This window comes from Octopus sinensis, linkage group LG14 (assembly GCF_006345805.1).
Source record: "Octopus sinensis linkage group LG14, ASM634580v1, whole genome shotgun sequence".
In the NCBI taxonomy this organism is placed as follows: domain Eukaryota; kingdom Metazoa; phylum Mollusca; class Cephalopoda; order Octopoda; family Octopodidae; genus Octopus; species Octopus sinensis.
This window is the reverse complement of record NC_043010.1, coordinates 10,903,788-10,918,095: the sequence shown is the minus strand read 5'-3', so window position 1 is coordinate 10,918,095 and position 14,308 is coordinate 10,903,788. Positions and strand designations below refer to the sequence as shown.

The 14,308-nt window shown below is 35.1% G+C and overlaps 1 protein-coding gene across 2 annotated transcripts in view; it reads left to right on the top strand.

The window, feature by feature from the left end:
- The window catches only part of LOC115219236 (protocadherin-19), a 395,408-nt gene that overhangs the window by 368,819 nt on the left and 12,281 nt on the right, over positions 1 to 14,308 (top strand). The window contains exon 2 of one of the 2 annotated variants that reach the window (XM_029789376.2): positions 4,187 to 4,376. The exons of the other annotated variant lie outside the window; for it this stretch is intronic. Coding sequence (XP_029645236.1) covers positions 4,187 to 4,348 — 162 coding nt within the window. The 3' untranslated portion in view covers positions 4,349 to 4,376. The remainder of the gene's footprint in view (positions 1 to 4,186; positions 4,377 to 14,308) is intronic. 2 annotated transcript variants of the gene reach the window in all.

Genomic DNA, 14,308 nt, shown 5'->3' with positions numbered 1-14,308 from the left:
AAACGGACGTTAAACGATGATGATGATGATGATATTATCCTAATCAAATTGTTTGTGAAGTACATCTGTGCAAATATTTCATTTGAAACTACCACTTCCTAGATGTTCCGTGTGGAACAAAATATTTTCTATATCTGCTTCTAGTTACGCACTGGGGTCGATGTAATCGACTTAATCCGTTTGTCTGTCCTTGTTTGTCCCCTCTATGTTTAGCCCCTTGTGGGTAATAAAGAAACATATATCTGCTTGTGACTACATTAGTGTCTAAACCAACTATCATATGTATGGTGCATGCTACCAAACCATACCTTTTTATGTGATGCTCACCTACACTGAACTTTCCTACCAAGCCATGCTTGTTCATGAGTGATGATTGGCTGCGCTGTGCTTGTCTGCTTTTCTTGCTGATAATGCAGTTATGCAAAGATTTCTTATTGGTGCACTAAAAGTAGAATTTTAAAGATATACAGAAACTTCCTATTTTATTATGAACTGCTATAGGCAGATGTTCAGGCACGTGGCCCAGTGGTTAGGACATTGGGCTTACAATCATGAAGTTATGAGTTCAGTTCCTGGACCAGGCTGCGTCTTGTGTTCTTGAGCAAGACACTTTATTTTACATTGCTCCAGTTCACTCAGCTGTTGAAATGAGCTGCCACTGGTCCAAGCTGTATCAGCCTTTGCTTTTCCTTTGGACAACATAGGTAAGATAGAGAAGGGAGACTGGTATGCATGGATGACTGCTAGCCTACCACAAACAACCTTACCCAAACTTGTGCCTCAGAGGGGAACTTTCTCAGTGCAATCCTATGGTCATTCATGACTGAAGGGGGTCTTTATCCTTACCATTACAGGAAAGCATTTTTTAGATTGCTGTTACTAAAATACTATTTCGTAAGATGACAACTGAGTGACAAATTTTGATTCTATTTATTCAGCATCTTATCCATTAATATTTTGGATTTTCTTAAGCTGGCAGAATCATTAGTACACCAGGCAAAATGCTTAACTGCATTTCATCTGTCTTCATGTTCTGAGTTCAAATCCACCCGCTTGATTTTACCTTTCATCATTTCATGATCAATAAAATAAGTACCATTTGAGCACTGGGGTCGATGTAATAGTCCTAACCCCTACCATGAGCTTGATGGTTTTGTACCAAAATTTGAAACGAATATTTTGGATTTTCTTGATGAAGCATTTTACTTTGATGAAGGATTCCAGATCAAATATGGAATTAATCTCTTGAACAAAGAGAATAGTGTTATTCTTACACTAAACTCATTCCAAATTAGATTTTACTTTAGTAGAATGATTATGGTGTGTCTGTTATCACTCTCATAATGGCATTGTGTTATTGCTTCATTATTAAAATACATTTATTGACAGTAAATATGGTGATAACAGCTTTTAATGTTTTTACATAACTGTAGTGTTTAGCCAAGGGGTGTTACTGTGTTCATATTACTTAGGTTAGGATTTTTTTATGTCAGAATTGATAAGCGCTAAATATTCTTTAATCTTTCCCTTGTTTTAATCATTGACCTACAGAGACACTGGAGTGACACCTCAAAGGATTTTTTAAACCAAACAAATCAACCCTGGTATTTATTATTTTAGAGGACTGGTACTTACTGTATTAGTCTCTTTTACTGAATCACTAAGTCACAGGAGCATAAATAGACCAACACAAGTTGTTGAGCAGAGGGTGACAGACACAAAGATACACTCATACATAATATATTTACATGCACATATATGCATTAGTTTCCATCTACTAAATCCATTCACGAGTCTTTGGTTAGACAAGGGTTTTAGACACTTGCCCAAAGTAGCACACTGTGAGACTGAACCCAAAACTAAGGGGTTGGGAAGCAAACTTCTTACCATACAGCCATGCTAGCTTAATGCTTTTTAATTATAACAACATCCCTGAATTCTTCTCATAGTAACTCTATTATTATATTTACATGTATATTTCTTCACAGTATATATTTTATAGTTATACGTGTTGGGTCATAGAATACTGCATTATATGTTATTACTAGAGGCTCAGGAAAGTGCTGTTCTCTCTGTCACATGTCATGCCTATAGGGGTTGGTCATCAAAAACCTCCAAGCCAAAAGCCTGTTGCAGCTGTGATTCTTGTTGCTTGCTGCTTGGTTACTTACCGTTTATTTGTTAATATTCAACTCTCTTGAACTCACCCTTGAAGAACAGGGTCTGTTTCACAATTAGGGAGAATGACTGGTTCACATGACATCAGGTTATGGCCAAATGTATGTGGGCTTTTGTGACATCTCCCCCAAGTCCTTAATGCCTTAGCTACAGGAATTATCTCCTGCTATTTGACCCATAACTGGAGCCCTTAGCATGTACCACCATTCTGGACCAGAACAGACATGCGAGTAGAGATGACTAAGGAGTAACTCTAAGCTCTCTGAAACTCTTGGACTCCTGAATTAGAGCCTTGCAACTGGGTGCAGTTTAATATCATGCCCAGGACAGTTATAATATTTAGACCATCACACCTATTAAGCACCACTCTTCATAGTGACCATTATATTTAAGCAAGGCATCCAAATACAGAAATGTTAAATCAAGTTTTCATCACCATCATCTTCATCATCATTTAACATCCGCTTTCCATGCTAGCATGGGTTGGACGATTTGACTGAGGACTGGCAAACCAGATGGCTGCACCAGGCTCCAATATGTTCTATTGGCTGAAATAAAGATGACACATACTAAAGTAAAGGTACTTGGCCTAAGGGATAGGGTGTTGGGTACATGATCATATGGTTGTGATTTTGATTTCTGGACCAGGCAACATGTCCTTTATTTGAGCAAGACACTTCATTTTGCATTACTCTGGTTTGCTCAGCTGAAAATAAGTATCAGCCTAGTACACATGATACTCTTTTACTCTCAAGGTGTCACATCTTTGAATTTCTGCTGGGGTAAAAAGGACATGAGGCAAAGTAGGTATCCATATCAGTGCACAACAACATAGGCACCTAAAACAATTAGCAGAGGCATGGTACATGCTACAAGGTCAAGGTTACACACAGTTATATAGTTTTTATTTTTTTTATTTTATCTATTTATATATTTATTTATTTATTTATTTTACACACTAAAGCAAAAAGGCTTAAAAGAAATAATAGTTAATAGTTTCCAATTCAAGTTCCGTATGACTTATTCTTTTACTTTGTAGGGTTAAACAAAATAAATAGCTGCAATGTTTTGGGATAAGTAATTTTATTCTGGGACACATAAAACCCATAAATATCGGGAGAAATCAATCAATACAACCAAGCAAATATACCATAGTGACTGTGGAATGTCTTATAAAACCATTTGAATAAATCCAAATGTATCCAACGTTTTGGTTGGTCGATTCTTTTGTAGTTTGAACATTTCATTAAGTTATATAAAAGAGTAAAGTTTAATTTCCAAAGAAAGATCTCTGGAGTGTTTTTGTCTTACAGGCATCTCAAATGTTCTTTTACATTCATTGAGTCATGTATGTTTCTCTGATTTATGCTTTGCTGAATGGTTTTGTGTCATTCTTCTTTTCTTCCTCTGTAGCTTCTCACACATGTTAGTTACTTCTACTAAAAACGTCAATTGTCTTATTCTCAGCTAAGAAGTAATTAATTCAACGATTCTCTCTCAATTTCAATCTGTTGTTTAGTCTGGTGGAACAAATATCCATGGAACCTTGAAATATAATTCGGCAATATCTCTCTGGTAAAAGCAATCGACCAGAGACTGCAGAAGAGAGTTACTGATGCTAGCTCACATTCTGTACGACACTTTTCATTGGGGGTTTTCACCTATTACACATGCTTCAACAGATTTGTACATTTTCGCTTGTATTTACTATTGTCTTTTTGGCAAAACTTTACACATTGTTATTTTTATGCATTCCAGATTTAGACACATTGAAAATTAGGTGCACTGAAGCAAAATCTCTATTTATCTCTATCGACTGCTGCCTGATTTGTTTAAAGGAGAAATTTGCCAAATTTTCTGAACAACATTGCAATTTATAAAAGCTTTAGAATCACTAATATATAGTTATATATATAGGATTTGAACTTCAATTATTCTAATTATTTCTGCTACCATTGTGGTTTACATTATAATATACTTTGAAATGTAATTTTTTTTTTTTCAATAGATATATAGTCAACAGGTTGCTATGACATCTGATGGTAGAAGGCTAGACGAAAATGCATTTTTCTCCTGTGACACAATGTCATCTCACAAGAGCAGTGGACATATTTGGAGTGAAAGATACACAGGGCAGTATGAAGAACTTCCGGGTATGGAGTTAAGTTAATCCATGGATCAACTACAATTATTATCAGGTAATTAGATAGCAAAATTATATTTAAATATATTATGCATGCTCGCATATATATCGTAACTCAATGCATAACACACACAATAACAAACAAACAGAATGCTTTAAACATATGTTTTATATGAGTGAAGTATAAAATGATTCTACAAGCTTATAGCCAAGGGGTATCTCTCACAAGAGAATTCACTGAATTGCTTCATATATTTGTATCTGTATATTTACCTTCCCTAAGATGTTACTACTTGATTTGAAAGCTTTTATATTATTGGAAAACCTATATAAATTGGCTGAAGAGTACTCAGCATCATAAATCTGCTGCAATACTTACAGCTTTTAATAAAATGTTGTAGTACGAAACAATTGTACCAAATCACCGGAGTCATTCTTGTTGCTTATTTTTGATATATATATATACAAATTCATAAATGAGGGTGAAAAATTAGATATTAATTTAATAATACCATCAGTTTAACACCAAGTGGCCTAGCACATAAAAAAACAGGGAGACAATACAAATTTATACGTAAATATAAGAGAGTTAACATTAAGTGGTTAACTCTAGTGCTAGAAATAGCTCCTTATTCTGGTATAGCCACCGAAGTAGTTTCCACAAAAGAAATAACATTACCTTCAACTTATGGAAAGCGAAATACAACGAAAAGATAAATTAATGCTGAACAATTGTTTCTTTATCAACATAATGTGCAATTATACTCACATATTTATCTATAAATCATCAGCAGCATTTGTTTTCGATACAATTTATTAGACCATCATGGGCGATAAATACCCATGCGGTCAAATCGATTGCATACATAGTTGTGATTTAGCTTCCCTGCCAAAAGAATGGTAAGACTTAGTGGAAACGAGTAGTGCACATAATAATTAGTGCACTATATATAGTGGCTATACCAGAATAAGGACCTATTTCTAGCATTAGAGTTAACCAGTTAACGTTAACTCTCTTATATTTAAGTATATATATATATATCATTGTCATAATCATCATTTAACAACTTTTCCATGCTTGCATGAGTCAGATGGAATTTCTCTGAGGCAGATTTTTCACATTTGGATGCTTCTGTTGCTTACTCTCAGCTGTTTTCAAGCAAGGTAAAACTTACCCATGGCCAGGCATGTTTTTCATGGAAGACAGGAAATGAACTATAACATCTGTTTAGTAGTGATACTCCTTTACTGCCACCAAACTGTGTCGATCTAAGACTACACACAAACACACAGACAAAGTCATATTATTGAGTCTAGGACTCATAGAGGCCAGTTACTGGTTTCCATGGTGACCAAGATTCCATTAAGATCGCAACATTCCTCCTGAAGGGATGCTGGTTCATTGATGGGTTTAAGGTAAGCGACATTTGGATGGAGGGGGGAGTCAAGCTGATTACTGCAACCTCAGTACTTGAATGGTACTTTATTTTATGAAGTCTGAAGGGATTGAAGGTAAAGTTGACCCTGGTGGGATTTGGACCCAGAGCATAAAGCGCTTGAAGAAGGGCCACTTAACATTTTGTCCAATGTGATAACAACTCTGAAAGGTTACCTTGTGTGTGTGTATGTGTGTGTGTGTGTGTGTGTGTGTGTGTGTGTGTGTGTGTGTGATGTTTATAAACATATGTATATATATATATATATAATATATATATATATATATATATATATATATATATATATATAATATATATATATATATATATACATACATATATATATACATATATACATACATATATATATACATGTATATGTATGTATATATTTATATATATATATATATATAATATATATATATATATATATATGTATATTTATATATGTGTGTATATGCACACACACACATACATATATGTATATACATCCATTCACAAGGCTTTGGTTAGCCTGAACCTATTGTAGAAGACAATTGGTCAAAGTGCTGGACAATAGGACTGAACCAAACAACACCTGACCAAGAAGTAAGGTCCTCAGCTACACATCCATAACTATCTACCTATTTATATATATATATATATATATATATGTATATATATTTATATATTTATCCGTCTACCTATCTGTCTGTCGGCCTATCTGTCTGCCTGCCTCCTACCTGCTTGTCTGTCTGTCTGTCTATCTATCTATCTATCTATCTATCTATCTTATCTATAAATAGATAGATAGAAAGATATGTGACCTCGTGTGTACCGTTGGCGATTTTTTTCCTCTGTCTTCCCTTCTCTGGATCTTTCCTTCTCCTATGTTTCCGACGAAGAGCTCCGCTCAAAACGTTAAGCCCTCCTTCTTTCCTTCTTTCCTGAGCGTCCAATAATACTATATTTGTTCCACGTTCTCGTGTTGTTGTGTTTTTTTGTGCTTTCATGTTTGGATTAACTATATATATATAATATATATATATATATATATATATATATCTTTCTATCCGTGTATATATGTACATATGTATGTATGCATGTGTGTAAGTATATACTTTTTTGTATGTGTACATATTTAATAACCAATTTACTTAGCTACTGAAATTTTACCCCCTCCCCCAGTTCACTGAATTACCAACATTTCAACCACAAGAACTGTATAATAAATCCCATAATTAGCACAACAGTAATCACATTGTTAATATAGCATTAATATTAGAAGAAATTTGAAATTTGAGCAGACTTAAATATGGACAAAGTTAATGAATAAGTTTTTTTAAATTGGTACTGGAAGATTGTAGAATGTAGCATTTCATTGCTTTGGAATATTTTGGAACCTCCAATAAAATGTAGTTCTCGTGATTTAAGAATAATGCAGAAGTTTGTAAGATCACAAATGTGAATGGTAGATGAAATTGTGCTTAAAGTAAATCTGGAGTGTTTTCAGTTTGTATGTGTGTGTGTATGTATGTATGTATGTATGTACGTATGTACATATGTACGTATGTACGTACGTATGTATGTATGTATGTATATATATATAGATATGTATGCATGTATGTATGTATGTATGTATATCTGTATGTATGTATGTATGCATGTATGTATGTATGTATGTATGTATGTATGTATGTATGTATGTATGTATGTATGTCTGTATATATAACTATACATATATATGTGTGTGTGTGTGTAGCAAACAGCTTCTACTCAGTTTCAATCTACCAAATCACATTCGCCCACAATTCTTTGGTTGGTCTGGAACTATAGTAGAAGTCACTTTCTCAAGATGATACTCTGTGGGCCTGAATCCAAGACCACGTGGTTGTGAAGTAAGCTTCTTATGCTCACAGCTACGCCTTCAACTATAATGCTAAGCCAGAGTCTATTTGATTATCTTTAATATTTTTCTTCAAAATTCTATAAAACTGCACACATTCTTGAGAATCTCAAATATTTATTAATTTTGAGAGGAATTTCTGTTTAATTTCAGACAAAAGATTTCAATAAGCTAATATTTGCATATCAATTATTGCAAAACATTAAATGAATGAAATTGACATTGGATACTTGTAACTCTGATAACGAACTTGTAAAATTAACAAAGAAGCAAAAATTTTTACATGAAAATAATCAATTCTGTCCTCACTCATATTACAATATGCATGAATACATGTATGTATATATGTATGTATTTATATGTATTTATATGTGTATCTATATGTATGCATATGTGTGTGTATATGTATGTATCTATATGTATTTATATGTATATATATATAGGCGCAGGAGTGGCTGTGTGGTAAGTAGCTTGCTAACCAACCACATGGTTCCGGGTTCAGTCCCACGGCGTGGCATCTTGGGCAAGTGTCTTCTGCTATAGCCCCGGGCCGATCAATGCTTTGTGAGTGGATTTGGTAGGCGGAAACTGAAAGAAGCCTGTCGTATATATGTACATATATATATATATGTATGTATTTGTGTGTCTGTGTTTGTCCCCCTAGCATTGCTTGGCAACCGATGCTGGTGTGTTTACGTCCCCGTAACTTAGCGGTTCGGCAAAAGAGACCGATACAATAAGTACTGGGCTTACAAAGAATAAGTCCCGGGGTCGATTTGCTTGACTAAAGGCGGTGCTCCAGCATGGCCGCAGTCAAATGACTGAAACATGTAAAAGAGTAAAAGAGTATATATATGCATATGTGTGTGTATATGTTTGTGTGTGAATGTGTGTATGTACGTGTGTGTATGTACATATATCTATGTACATATATATTCTTATATGTACATACATAGTATATTTTATGGCATATATATGTGTGTGTGTGACATAATGTATTTGTGATTGTCCATACATACTTTATTACTTAGGCCCAGATTTTTGAAGTCAATATAATTGATATTTGAACATCATTTGTGTGAGGTTTTGTCTTTTTTCATAATTATCAAACCATGAAAACCAGTAAGGGTTAGTAGTAATACATGCAAATGACTTCCACGCTGTTTTACATTTTACAAAATCTACTAACAAGATATTGGTGGACACACTGACAAATATAAGGTAACAGTGACAAAGGAGGTGATCATTCTGAGGCTTGCAATTCTAGGAATGAAGCAAGGATTGCAGTATTTTCCTATGAGATCTGGCAGATAAATATTGTAAGAATATCACAAGAAAGTGAAGGAAGTTCATTGAATGATATGCAGTCTTGCTTGTAAAAAAGTGGGAGTCATTGTAGGAACAATAGAAGGGGCAGAGACATGACACAGCATGCAGGCTGTAAGTGGGTTGGAGGGTTAAAATATTCACTGATGAGTGAACACTTGCAGATCAATCAGATAGCCTTTGTATACACATGCATGCACACTTGAACATACATTATATATATATATATTTATATATACATGATATTTACATATTAAAAATTAAACACTCGGAAAACATTTTTATTCAAAAATGAAGATACATTTTTGTTGAAATTACATCATTTACTGCATTCATACTATTTAAAAATTCAAATTTATATTTATTCATAATTAAACTTTAATAATTAATGCCTCTAACACGATTATCTTGTACATCTCTAATCTTTTTAATCATAATGTTAGCATGCTTTCATAATAAAATTGGCCCCAAATTTATACCATTCTTCTCCCTGAATTGCTGCAAATAAAATTCCTTGCTTCTGAATGTTCTTAAATGCAGCTTTAATTTAATGACTCGCCATTAAATTTTCAACTGGGTTCACATCTAGAGAATGGGTGGGAACCTCCATCTTTTTTTTTTAAATATTTTTGAAGACCATATTGAATTAGATCTAATCTAAACAAGACCACATTAAAGAAAATTTTATTAAATATATGGAAAAATGTAATTACATTTATTGTGAAAATGTAATTATAAATATTGAAGTAAGAAATAAAAATGTAAATTGACCTTTTAATTACTTATGTGTGTGTGTATGTGTGTGTGTGGGCGTGCACATGTGTGTATGTACATATATACATACATATATATATATATATATATATATATATGCATGTATGTATGTATATATATATATATATGTATATATATATATATACACACACACACGTATTCATATATAAGCGCACATATATATGCCCTTTTCCTCTCTTTTAATATATATATATGTGTGTGTGTGTATACAAACACACAGATAGATAGATAGATAGATAGATAGATAGATAGATAGATAGATAAATAGATAGATAGATAGATAGATAGATAGATAGATATGTATTATAGGCACAGACATGGCTAGGTTAAGAAATTTGCTTTGCAATCACGCAGTTTGGAGTTCAGTTTCACTGCATGGTGTCTTGAGGAGTTTTTTTTCTACCAGCCTTGTGAATGGTATTATTAAACAGAAACTGTGTATAAGTTATCTCCTACATATGCTACCATTGAAAAACAACAGACAATGAATGAATAATAAGTGAATATTAAATTTTAGTTGGAGATTGAATTTAAGAGACAATAACTTTTGTAAAAAATGTTTCTGGTATTATCATTGATTGATACTTTTCATTGGAAGAAATGTGATGTCCAATATTTTTCATAGAAAGAAATAAGCAGTACAACCATGTACGGTCTGCTATTATCTCCAGTACTTTAAACTATTACAAAATTTATTTCTCAATATGTTTTATTTAAAATCGCCAACATTTATGATTACCATTTCAGGGAATGAAAAACTTGCCATGGGTAAAAAAAAAACAAAAAATGACTTACTTCAAATTTTTAACCAGGAAGGGAAGAGCAGCACCCATAATCATCATCATCATCATTTAGCATCCGTTTTCCATGCTAGCATGGGTTGGACGGTTTAACTGGGGTCTGTGAAGCCGGGAGGCTTCATCAGGCCCAGTCAGATTTGGCAGTGTTTCTACGGCTGGATGCCCTTCAGATTTTTTTTTTTAGGGATTTTAAGATTTTTTTTTTTAGGGTTTTTAAGACTGAAGGGAAAAATTAATCCCAAACAAAAGACCTCATCAGAATGCTTACAGTAATAAAATGAACTTGCCTAAAGGTGCTTAAGGACCAAGTGGTGGTGTTAAGCTGAGTGAATGGTTAAATCTGTCACCCAAGAACTCAGAACCCCAAGATGAAGAAAAACTACTGGAAGACATCTTGTCAAATGTTGTTATAAATTTTCCAATCTACTACTTTGGAATGGTACTTTATTTTATTCTTTTCTACTCAAAATTTTTTTTTTGGGGTGGGGGGGCTAGTCGATTACATTGACACCAGTCCGCAATTGGTACTTAATTTATCAACCCCGAAAAGATGAAAGGCAAAGTCGACCTCAGCAGAATTTGAACTCAGAATGTAAAGACAGACGAAATACCTATTTCTTTACTACCCATAAGGGGCTAAACACAGAGAGGGCAAACAAGAACAGACAAACGGATTGAATCGATTAGATCGACCACAGTGCGTAACTGGTACTTAATTTATCGACCCCGAAAGGATGAAAGGCAAAGTCGACCTCGGCGGAATTTGAACTCAGAACGTAACGGCAGACGAAATACGGCTACGCATTTCACCCAGCGTGCTAACGTTTCTGCCAGCTCGCCGCCAGCATACGAAATACCGCTAAGCATTTCACCCGGCAAGCTAACATTCCTGCCAGCTTGCCACCTTGGTACTTTATTTTATTGGCTACGAAATAGGATGGAATCCATAGCTGACTTCCTTGGGATTTGAATTCAGAGAGCATTGAACTAGAACTAATATTGCACGGTGTTTTGTTTTACACTTTATGACTGCTAATTTGCAGATGCAGGTATGGTTAAAAAGTTTGCTTTGCAATCAAATACTTTCGCATTTAGTCCCAGTGGCATAATGCCTCAGAAGAATATCTTCTTCTACTACAGTCCTGGGATGACCGATGATTTGTGAGTGTAGTTAGCTAGCAGAAACTGTAAGAAGCCCTTTGTGTGTGTGTGTGTGTGTTTGCGTGTGTGTGTTTGTGTGTGTATGTGTGTGTGTGTGTTTGTGTGTGTTTGTGTGTGTTTGTGTGTGTTTGTGTATGTGTGTGTGTGTTTGTGTGTGTATGTGTGTGTGTTTGTGTGTGTATGTGTGTGTGTGTTTGTGTGTGTATGTGTGTGTATGTGTGTGTGTGTTGTGTGTGTGTGTGTGTATGTGTATGTGTGTGTGGTGTGTGTTTGTGTGTGTTTGTGTGTGTGTGTTGTGTGTGTTGTGTATGTGTGTGTGTGTTTGTGTGTGTATGTGTGTGTGTTTGTGTGTGTATGTGTGTGTGTGTGTTGTGTGTGTATGTGTGTGTATGTGTGTGTGTTTGTGTGTGTGCGTGTATGTTCATGTGTGTGTGTGTGTGTGTCTGTGTGTGTGTTTTTGTGTGTATGTGTGTGTGTTTGTGTTTTTGTGTGTGTGTATGTGTATGTGTATGTGTGTGTGTGTTTGTGTGTGTATGTGTGTGTGCGAGTATGTTCATGTGTGTGTGTATTTGTGTGTTTGTGTGTGTATGTGTGTGTGTTTGTGTGTGTATGTACGTGTATGTGTGTGTGTGCGTGTATGTATATGTGTGTGTGTGATTGCGTTCTCTCAAAATCTAAGCATTTACTATGTTAATTATGGACAGTCACTGTTTATACAAATGTTGCCATTTGTTGGTTATCTTCCATGAAATCACATCTGGCCAATTGGGCTGGGGAAAAGAAATAAGGTATGGGAAAAATATTACCTTCCTTGGAAAAGAGGTGCTGATTGGCAACAGGAAGAGCATCCAGTCGTACAAAACCTACCTCAACAGGTTTTATGTGATCCTCGCAAACCAGGAAAAAATGGACATTGAAATGATGATGACGATAATGATGCTGAATTTTAGAAAGAAATTTAAATTTTCTTCATTAAATGGTTCAAGGATTTGCTTTATTTTGGATAGCATGTTGTTTAAGACACTCTTTTACTCTTTTACTTGCTTCAGTCATTTGACTGAGGCCATGCTGGAGCACTGCCTTTAGTCGAGCAAATCGACCCCGGGGACTTATTCTTTGTAAGCCCAGTACTTATTCTATCGGTCTCTTTTGCCGAACCGCTAAGTGACGGGGGGACATAAACACACCAGCATCAGTTGTCAAGCAATGCTAGGGGGACAAGCACAGACACACAAACACACACGCTTACAAATATATATATATATATATATATATATATATATACATATATACGACAGGCTTCTTTCAGTTTCCGTCTACCAAATCCACTCACAAGGCATTGGTCGGCCCAGGGCTATAGCAGAAGACACTTGCCCAAGATGCCCAGCAGTGGGACTGAACCCAGAACCATGTGTTTGGTTAGCAAGCTACTTACCACACAGCCACTCCTGCGCCTATGTTACTATCCTCTAGATTTGGCATCACATGATAGATATAAGTGAGTCCCACCATCATGCAAGCAGTATCCTTCATTTTCAATCTTTCCCAGACATATCTGGTCATTGAGCAAACATTACCATATATGGAAACAGACGAGGGTTGGTGACAGGGAAAGCATCGGACCATAACAAGTTCACCTCAACAAGTTCTGTTCAACCATGTGAATATGGAAAAGTGAATGGAAAAAATGTAACAGTGGTGATTAAAGTTACTTAATAAGGAGGGATGGGTCTGCTTCTTGCAGTTAAAGATGATTTTTGTGAGACTTCTTTTATCTCTTCAAATGTTGAGAGTATTTTTCTTCTCTACTCAGATCCAGTTTTTCTGGTTATTAACTGCCTTTACTAATTTTAAGGGCTTTTTCTATGCATGGAATTAACGGAAAGGTTAATTACATTTTTCCTGTGGTTTTCTTTGATGCACCTGGATCTAAAACCTTTAACTTGAAGTGAAAGAAACTTTCTCTTCTTACTCTTTTATTCTTTTACTTGTTTCAGTCATTTGACTGTGGCCATCCTGGAGCACCGCCTTTTAGTCGAGCAAATCGACCCCAGGATTTAAACACACCAGCATCGGTTGTCAAGCGATGTTGGGGGCACAAACACAGACACAAACATATACACACACATACATATATATATATATATATATATATATATATATATACATATACAACGGGCTTCTTTCAGTTTCCGCCTACCAAATCCACTCATAAGGCTTTGGTCGGCCCGAGGCTATAGTAGAAGACACTTGCCCAAGGTGCCACGAAGTGGGAAGAAACCCGGAACCATGTGGTTGGTAAGCAAGCTACTTACCACACAGCCTCTCCTGCGCCTATCTTAGTACATGATAAAATTTTGCTTTTCCTAATGGAAACCATCAAGCCTGAAATGAATAATAAACTTGCTCCATTACTTTAATGAAAACCAATGTCACCATTGGTATGTTGGTGTTGCTTAGCCCTTGACCATTGTTCATTGTGTCAACATATGAACAGAAATATTCTCAGCCATGATACTCTGTTTTAGGGGTACCTGAGGTTAAAATCAGTCAATATCCTTTATTTTGTATATGATGTTAAGGT